Consider the following 9,422-nt stretch of genomic DNA (forward strand, 5'->3'; position numbering starts at 1 on the left):
TTCAGTAAATAAATTCCACATTTGAGGTCTGAATATTAGTGTCTTCTTTTTGTATATCTCTACAATCTTAATTTCAATGTTCCTTGCACGGATTGGGAGCACTGGTCACGCACTGTTCACTGCGCGCTCTCAACTTCAAAAATTCATATCCAGCAAACCGTAAGTCCAAATCGAGTTCCGTAAAATCCCACGGTCCTGCAATACCCTAAACTATCAATTCTATATATATACGCAGCTCAATGACTCAAAAATTGGACTTCGCCACTCGAATAACACAAATGGACATAAAGACTAGCCAAATTATCCGCAACGCGGAGCTTGAGCACGAAAGTTGGTTGCGTCATAACTTTCTCCACTAAACTCCGTTCCAAGCGAGCTTATAGTTAAAAGAAAGCTCATTCGTAGCACTACAAGAATTCTAATTTGGCAGTCCCAAAATCGAGCCGAAACCCGACGAAAATCTGCCTAAAAGCCGCTGGTCGCACACTGTTCATTGGTCGCGCTCTCTCGATAATTCTCTCTCTCTTTTTTTTTCTTTATAAAAGTTGCTGTAATAATGCCCATTGCCTGAAAGCTGATTTTTCTAAAACTAGAATGATGCTGATACTACTGCAGTTGGGGAACGAGGCGAGGTAGATTTTAAATACAAGGCAAAGTTTGCATAGCACATGAAAAAGGGTGAAGCGGTGAGTGAATTTGCGAAGTCAAATACTATTACACAGCAAAGGCAGTATCTCCCCATATATTCAGTGCGAGATGAGTTATTGCAGTTAGACTTATAATTTTACGATATATTGTGGTTAGTTTTGCGATCTCCTCAGGTTCTCCATTTCTTCCTCCATGGCTGTCTTCTCTTCCTCCTGCTTCTTCATATGCTCCAGCAGAGACAGATGGCCTTCCTAACGACATCTGTGTCGGGCCAACTTGAAGTTAATGGGATTCGCAACATCTTGAGAATATCCAGCAATTGAGATCTCACTTCTCGAGCCTTCCGCAAGCCCTTGACAAGCAAAAAGTGATCATTACACCAATCCCCTCTGTACTATTTACTTTTCCACTACTGATAGACATTATGCAGTGTTAAGTGGCCAGATACCGGAACGAAAAATTTCTCCCTTGCAGCATCGCTCTCCTCCACTCTATCTTTTGGCTGGAAAAATACAGACGGCACCGAGAGCATCGAGACAATTGTCAAAACCTCATCTAGGCAACCTAACTGATTGCCCATCAAGAGCATAAAATGTGATTATTACTTGCCAAATAAGTTTGAAAATTTTTGTGCATTCAAAGTACCAGATGTTACAACGAGCTTAAAATCGCGACCTCAAGCTACCACCTTTTTCAATATCCCAAGGAGAACATCAGTGTTCAGTGATCTCTCATGTGCTTCATCCATCACGATAACCCTGAAACAAGTAAAAACAACAAAATGTAAGGCTCTGCTTGAAGAACCTGAGTCTGCATAGGTTATTCTCCATACATTTACAAATCCACTCCAACCCAGTTTAACAAGAAGTAATAGATCAGAGTTGCTCATACATTGTCATACTGGTACCATTCAAGGTCGGAATCTTTCAGTGTTTCACGGAAAAGCACTCCATCTGTCATGTACTGCAACACGGTAGTGACCACCAAAAAAAACAATTATACATGACGGAGCACAAAACCAAAACGAAAAGGCATAGATTATAATTTATCAGGGAACCAACAAAATTTGAGATATGTCCCAGATTAAAAGCAACAACACTACTTCAGAAAAGTCAGCATTAAAAAAATAGTATCCTAAAGAATTTGCTCTTGACAATCGAAAACAGTCTCACCTTAATTACCGTGTTTGGCCCAGTCACATCCTCAACACGAATGGCATACCCCACTTTTTCACCTAAGTCATTTTCCATGGGCATTACTACAACTTTTATAAAGGAAAAAAAACAGAGAGAGAGAGAGAGAGAGAGGACACCGTCATTCAAACTTGCAAAACACATTACAGCGGCTTATGATTTCTCAACACCAACAATATCTCCAAGCCACATCTAAATGCTGTGGATAAATGACTACAAGCCTTTGAAGATAAAAAAAAAAGTGCAGGAGAAAGAGAAGCCACAATAAACCCTACTAGTGCCACAGAAAAGTGACCAAATAGTACCTACTCCAACATCAAGCACTTGAAGAGTTGAACACTCCTGTCAAAACACTTGCAGCAATTCCCAAAGACTGACCAAGAGCAAGTGCCTCAGATACACCAAGCATGCTCACAGCCAGTGCTAAGTTGTTGCAGATTTTTGCTGCCTAAAGATTAAAGGACATTGAAAGTATTACAAGCAGGCAAAGGCTGGCGAGAGTAATTGTGAACAATTACTACATTTGGTCAAATTTTGTACTTCTATTGTCTCTTCAATATATGTTGTCATATGACGGATGTGTGCTAAAACATTGAGGAACTCTGGAAACTGATATCAGTTTAGTCAATGGAACAAAATTGTCAAAATCTTCGGGTATTGAATACTAGAAAAATGTAGTGCATGTCGTTAAGAGCTCAAGAAGATGCTTTGCTGATGTCTTGTTCAATTTGATTTCAGTTGTCTTTCGTACACTAAGCATTTATCAACCTTTCAGTTTCAGATATGGCTATGAATTAATTCAGAAGACAAGATGGATATTCTATTCTAATGCAAGGTAGAACTTGGTAAATGCAAACCAAGTAGAACTAGCCACTAACCATATTAAGTGAAAGCAAGACTAAAGCAGCAACCAAGCGAAATTCTACCTTCAGAGTATGATTAGTAATATGTATTGATACCAAGGGGAACCCCCATCTCAATCTTATTTGTTGATGACAACAAGCTTTAGGTGTATAAGCATCAGTATTCAGCCCATAAGTGGCAACATCCTCTTATGCGGCAAATCAGACAACCAATTCCAGCTTTAGCAGTGGTATAAAGAAAGCAAGGAACTTTCAAAATTGTTCGCAATGTTTCTCTCCTTTTGCAGTCACTGAATACTTATTGAGGCTTGTACCATCCATGAGCAGTACATGAATTAACACTTTCCCGTAGATGCACACAGATTATGAGTCATTGCACCAATAATGATGGAACTCACCGAACCATTTCCTGCTCCACCACAATAAATTGTGCTTTTACCCATGGAGAGGAGCAACGGCTTTGCTGCCAGATAAGCTTCTTCTGAACCACCAACCTGCCAAATGCCATGTTACTTAACGAATAGAACATTCAAGAGAAGTGCATCAGTTAGGGTGTTGAGGCAATCGCTTTTCCACAAAACTACGGAAAATTCATTAACTATCTTCCCAATCCCTGCTGTTTCTATAAGCTGTATTGCTGCATTTAGTTTCATTCAGTACACTAAAATGCAATATCTAAGACGGCCACAGAAACCAAACTTTGATTTTGGAATATTAACCAAAATCTCAGCTAGCTAATAGTAACTCTATCAATAGGAATGTATTTACCAATTATTCAAACTATAAAGAAACCATGGCCAGGACTTCTTTTTTAAACTTTACAAGGGAGGCACGATTGCTTATGGGCTTCTGTATTAACTAATCCATTTATTTCACAGAAAAAATATGATTACCAGGAGATATGATTATGTGATTCCATTGTGGAGATTCTCAGCTTTTTCGAGTGAAATTTTGTCTCTAAGACGCCACAAGAGATAATCTTGACATGAGTGAGAATAAAGTAGGTGATCCCACAATTATTGTGGTTATGAAGGTTCTATTTTCTGGAAACCAAAGCATGAGCAGCTATGGTTAAATATTTCCATCAATTCATGTTCATCGAAATAGAGTTACATGCACAAAGCAAAAGAAACACCAACTGAGAGTTCTTAACTGAGTGCTTTCAAAAGCAAGTTCATACTCTTGAGCTATTATAATCATATCAGAATCTATCGATTGCAGATACTGAGTATACCATGAACGTGAGTGAGCCAGCTTCAGCAGCAAGAACACCTCCAGAAACAGGTGCATCCAGCATCATAGGAACTCCACCTCCATCTATTTATTTACAACATATAAGCTTGTACAGCATATACATATAACACAAGAAACAAAGATGAGAAACAAATCCAAAGGGGGCAACTACCAATTCTTCTGGGACCAAAAGATGATGTTCAAAAGGCAGTAATAGAATGTGTATGACTTATATACATCTTCAGTTTCTTAATACAAGGTATGTAGTTGCCTTTGCCCTGCATCAAACAATCTGAGTATTCCAAGTCTGAGATGCCATATCTACTTATTACAGCAATTAAAAAAGGCGTCTAAGTGCACAAGGCTTCCTGCACTGCAGGAATCTGTGGAGGGGTTGATATATGCATTTTAATCCTCCAAAGATAATCCTGATGGAACATTACATGCTCAAGTCTTATTTTGACAAAAAAGAAAACCTTAAATTTCTCATCCATTTGTCTCATACACTATGGGGATGGTGAGAATGGTGGCGTTCCATCCAAAGTATTAAGTCCTAGTAAAAGCACCGATAACTACCACATACATTCCATTAAATATCACTGAAAGAGTGCATGTTCTTGCAAATAGACATGGAGATGTGGCATAAGTATGCCTCCATAGCAATAATCATATATCCTGGTAAATCATATTTTTAGGACGTTACGATGACGACGACGGTCAAGCAGTTTTCAGGAAATAAGGACTGCACACTATTTGGGAAATAATCTTGATGGAACAATGGGCTATTAAGCATGACACTTACAAGCAATAATTTTATTTAAAGGATAACTCTTCTGAGTTTACTTCCCGTTACCTCTCTTCCCTTTTAAAGTACAGTTAGACACAAGTGCTGAAATCTTTCTCGATGTTTGGGGATCAATCGTAGAAGAATCTATCAATAACCACAGTCTTAGGAGATTTCCACCATGAAGCAATCCATTCGGTCCAGTGTATACATCAAATACCTACATTAATCGTATAGATAGATTATTCAATTTTATCCTTATATGTCTTTCACCTGGCAAATTTTATGAGAAAGGCTCCACAATCACAGTGATAAACAACGTACACGCCGAGCAAATTGATTTAAATACATTTCTCCGTGGTACGGCATGCTCCTAGCATACACTTACGATTGATGCATGAAATAAAAAAGTTAATGCCTAACATGAGTCCAAAGTAATTGAAGTGCTCCTCAAATAGGAAAACAGGACCTCTTCATCAATACCCAAGCCTATATGTTAATGCCAATGATCTCCCACCGAATATAAGATCACTTATAGCCGGAAAGAATGGACCTCTGAGCATTAAGACATATTATTTCCCAAGGTTGAAACATTTACCCTCTTTCTGGTCAGTTCAATTCACAACTCCTGGTTCATATCAGAACTACAACCAAGACAATATTCTCTATTTAAAATCTATACAACAATCGTAAAGATTAACTGCAGTTGTAATATAACTGTGATGACAGAAAGGCTACTGCAAGAAAAGGACAAACATAAAAGACAAAATTTAGAACTTACATGGGAAGATGACGGCAACATTGTCATTATTACATCACTTTCTTCTGCAACTTCAAAGGGTGTTTTCTTGGTGGGGACTCCAATGCCAGTAAAGATCTTCATGGCATCACCATTTCTGAAAGGAATAATTTTTTTTCACTTACACAAATGGGCACTAAATGCTCCACAATAATTGGATTGCAAGAATGTTCCATTATACATGAATACAAAATTGAAAAAGGTGATGCTACTGGGAAAGTCAAAGGATAGTCTGGACACTACTTATAAAGATAAGCTTCCGTCTAGTGAGAACTCTCTGAACGTCTCCTAAGGGATGTGAATAAACCAAGATTCTGATCCTAATCTGCTCATAACACATTCATCTCCTTGTTGGTCTAGCTAATCAGTTAATGTCAAAGCATTGGAAGCTCAAAATAGCAACATAATGAGATCATTTTGGAGTATTATCATTTCGAGGAAATGCATTTACAGATTATTAGATTCACAGAATCCCAAACATTACACATCATGCACGGCGACGTTGTATCCAGCTTTAACAAGATTCTTCGCCATTCTGGATCCCATATTTCCCAAGCCTATGAAGCCAACATTCTGTAAATGTAAAAGCAAATTCAGCAGAAACAAACAAGAGCTAAAAGCTATAAACCATACCTGTCATATGAAATTAACCATGGAAAACCCCATCTATGATTTAGCTGGACATGGTAAATTAAAAGGGCAATATTTGAGATATCGTTGAAGCTAAAAATTGAGCAAACCATGACGATGATGGATTAAGGTTCTTGACTCAAAACAAAAACAAAAGTCCTTGAAATCTATGGCTCGATAGAGCATACTTAAAAACCAAAAAGATGCTGTGGCAGCACATATGAACAAGATCCAACTCTCCCACGGGAGAAGCAAACAAGCAGGGCATCCAGTCTTTTTGCCAACTCAGACTTCTTGCAAGCACAAAGGGTAGTAATACCACAGACCATCACTAAACTCGAGGGTCCTTATTCATTTTTACCACTGAACATCACTCTGCACTGTGGCTACCAACTTCACAGTTCATAAAGGTCTGATATTCTTCAAGTAGACTATATATCACCAATCATGGATTAGAATTCAATGCAACAAGCGGTACCCAATTGAAAGATGAACCAAGACAGAGAAAACGAGGCCAAGGACTTCATTACTGGCTCACATAAGCATATCTTGTTGATATTCTAGAACCCAAAAGCACGAAGCCACCCTTTTATCTCAAACGTCCACAAACAACGTATCTCTTTAGTTCTGTACAACACTGAAGCGGTTTGTACGACAGAAGGATGAGAAGGAGGACGAAGAGCTCGCTTTGCTTACTCCAAGATTCGACGGTGCATCATCCGGTGAAGAGGAGAGACCGTGCGCCGGCAGCGGCGGTCGAAGGAGAGGAGACGACACGTTGAGTTTGCGCTTGGGAAGAGAGAGGAGAGCTCTCGCTCCGCGACTCGCCATACAGCACATAAAAAAAAGGAAAGAAGGGCAGAGAGAGAGGAGGAAGGAGGGAGGGAGGGGGATTGGAGCGCGACTCACTCGTGAAGCATTATCTCGGAAGCTTGGTTTCCAAACTCCGGAGCGCCACTTGTGGATATGGGCCTTGTCCGCTCCCGCTGCTCCAAGCTTCGTGGCTCGAACTGCAAGACAGAGAAATCGTCGGAGTGAGGCGGCGTCGGCGTCGGGGCGAGGAGACGGACCTCGCTCGTCGGCGTGAGGGAGACGGAGCGCAGAGCGAATTCCAGATCTTGAATTCGATTGGGAGCGCGAAAGAGAGAGAGAGTGAGTGTGGAGAGAGAGGGCTGTTTTTTAAAAATTTTCTCCCAGCTGCTCTGCTCTCAGCTCAGCTCAGCTCATCCACCGGGAAGCCTTCCTGACATGTGGGTCCCCTCGGACATGTGTCGCCACCTAAGACTTGTTATTTCTCCGGAATCCCTAGTGGTACCCAATATTTTCTCGTTAAAGAAGACCTCTTTCCCTCTCTCGGTCTCTGTCTCTCTTTGTGGGTCCCACTTCCCCACCGACATTCTCCCATGCAGAAACGACCACTGTGCAGCGGCTACTAGGGTCCGAGGAGGGGAGGAGAGAGAGGATACTGGTGTGGGATCAATGATGCTGCTTTGTTATCTTTGAGTACTAAACAGTCTAACACTACCTAGTTATCGAATCAAGAACTGCTGTGATTTGACCCAAAAGAAAAAAAAAAAACACTGCAGTTCGGCCAAAAAATCAAACAAGTACTGCTGCAATGTCCTTTCGCAGTCTCTTGAGGTAATCTCTTCTCTTGCATAATGCCCGGAAACTCATGGAAATCGTACACCCCCCTTTTTTTTATTGGCCGTCCCCCACCCGCCTGCCCCCCGACATTATCATACGATAATGTCGTTTGTGACCTTTTAATGTTTTTTGTCGGATTTTAATTTTTCTTTCTCCAAAGACCGATAGTTCGACAATTATTTAGGGACGCCGAGAATTAGGGGTTATTTTTTTAAATGTTAGATTCATTAATGTAAGAGGTCAAGCAAAGTGAGTCGCCATCCATTTCCATCCGTAGCAAGGCCGTATAATGATTCAACGAGTGGTTACGGATTAAACCGTCCAGATGATTTTGCAAAGGCATCGCGATATGATTGGTTGCGTTAGTATTTTATATTGAAATCGTTATTTGATGGTCGATCTTTCCTTTCTCAAATTATAAAATTAGAACTTCTTTTTCGCCGATTTTCGAGCTGTAAGTTAGTTAATATGAGGACATTTATTATTCATTCGAAAAGACAGTGTATCTCGTATACTTGCGAAGTTGCGATCCTGAACAACCTAATAGAAAAGAAGGAAGGGATCGGGCGAGGTCTAAGGTTCGAATCCCGGGAAAAGCATATGGAATCATGGGCGGCAAAGTTACCAAGAAAATAAACAAAACGTGTTCATAACAAGTGTTTGTGAATCCATTTCTTGAAATTGCCTAATAGGACGGCAGGTGCTAACTGAGTATTGTATTTATTGAGTGTTCATTAATCCATTTCATGGAATATGTTTGCATTTGTGTCTAATTGTTGCCTAGATGGATGGCTTCTTTTTCATGTGAATACCCACTAAATAGAGGGATGGAGCAAAGAGCAGCCTTGTCCTCGACAAGAGGGAGGGTTAAGCCTATTCTCATGGTCCCGTCTCCATCTACTATTATTGAATACGCCGTTTAATGTTGGTCATGTATGCCAATTAACCCATAATTTTCAAAATTACCGTTTTCCCTAGTCTCCACCCATCTCTAGTTCTTGGCCTCAATCGAAATAAGAAATGGCCTATTTAGATTTTATGTAGCTCTTTCTTTTTCTTTTTTTCTGTTCTTGGAGCCCATTCGCCTCGTGTCGAGAGAGTGGTTTGTGAAGATGGGTGATGCATGCTAAGATAATTAATCTTGTCAGTTTCAATCCTTGCACCTGTACTCGCTTAAAGAGCTGTTATTATTAAAAGTGCAAGAAACGTGCAAAGAAGTTAAGTTTTAGTCAACAAGGGATAGAAACACGCGTTCGGGTAAGTGATCTAATATGCAGAGGGAATATGATCATTACCATGTAACAGGTAAACAGATAAATGGAGATTATTAAAGAGAGGTATCCATTTGAAGTCAAGCCGTGAATAGAGAGAGTCGGTGAGGACAAAAAGAACCGAGACCAAATAGTCTATGGCGGCACCACTGAACTCAGAGCCGAAGTCCTTCAGCGTCAGCTCGTGCCCCTGGCCGTCGGGGTCGTTGCCGAGCGCGCAGCAGCCTACGATGCCGGAGTCGACAAATTGGGGCAATTGCAAGCACCCAGTGTACAAAAGGGGTGCAAATGCGGAGCTGGGGAAGTGGGTGTCATGGATCCACGAGCCGGGAAAGAACCCTAGCGAGATCTGGC

At 40.6% G+C, this 9,422-nt stretch overlaps 1 protein-coding gene across 5 annotated transcripts; it reads right to left on the bottom strand.

Annotated features, from left to right (window-relative positions):
* Positions 1–813: 813 nt before the first annotated feature.
* On the bottom strand, positions 814–7,372 carry LOC115686670 (probable 3-hydroxyisobutyrate dehydrogenase, mitochondrial). Of its 5 annotated transcripts, XM_056315733.1 has the most exons (7): positions 6,629–7,372; positions 6,005–6,093; positions 5,503–5,617; positions 4,791–4,941; positions 3,939–4,021; positions 3,103–3,198; positions 1,966–2,289 (listed from the first exon to the last, which is right to left on the bottom strand). In XM_056315733.1, exons 2-7 carry the CDS (start codon positions 6,064–6,066, stop codon positions 2,158–2,160), a joined length of 639 nt encoding a protein of 212 aa, XP_056171708.1. In that variant the 5' UTR covers positions 6,067–6,093; positions 6,629–7,372; the 3' UTR covers positions 1,966–2,157. The 5 variants fall into 5 exon arrangements, 3 of the variants coding, with proteins under 3 accessions (XP_056171710.1, XP_056171709.1, XP_056171708.1); XM_056315735.1 differs by lacking the exons at positions 3,103–3,198; positions 3,939–4,021; positions 4,791–4,941; ... (1 more) ...; positions 6,005–6,093; positions 6,629–7,372 and adding exons at positions 814–1,000; positions 1,097–1,216; positions 1,337–1,406; positions 1,556–1,611 and having other exon boundaries at positions 1,821–2,148; XM_056315734.1 differs by lacking the exons at positions 3,103–3,198; positions 3,939–4,021; positions 4,791–4,941; ... (1 more) ...; positions 6,005–6,093; positions 6,629–7,372 and adding exons at positions 814–1,000; positions 1,097–1,216; positions 1,337–1,406; positions 1,550–1,611 and having other exon boundaries at positions 1,821–2,148.
* Positions 7,373–9,422: the final 2,050 nt, after the last annotated feature.

The sequence above is a fragment of the Syzygium oleosum genome, unplaced genomic scaffold (genome assembly GCF_021117445.2).
Source record: "Syzygium oleosum isolate NSW1041296 unplaced genomic scaffold, Sole_v2.1 Sole_v2.11, whole genome shotgun sequence".
Taxonomy (NCBI): domain Eukaryota; kingdom Viridiplantae; phylum Streptophyta; class Magnoliopsida; order Myrtales; family Myrtaceae; genus Syzygium; species Syzygium oleosum.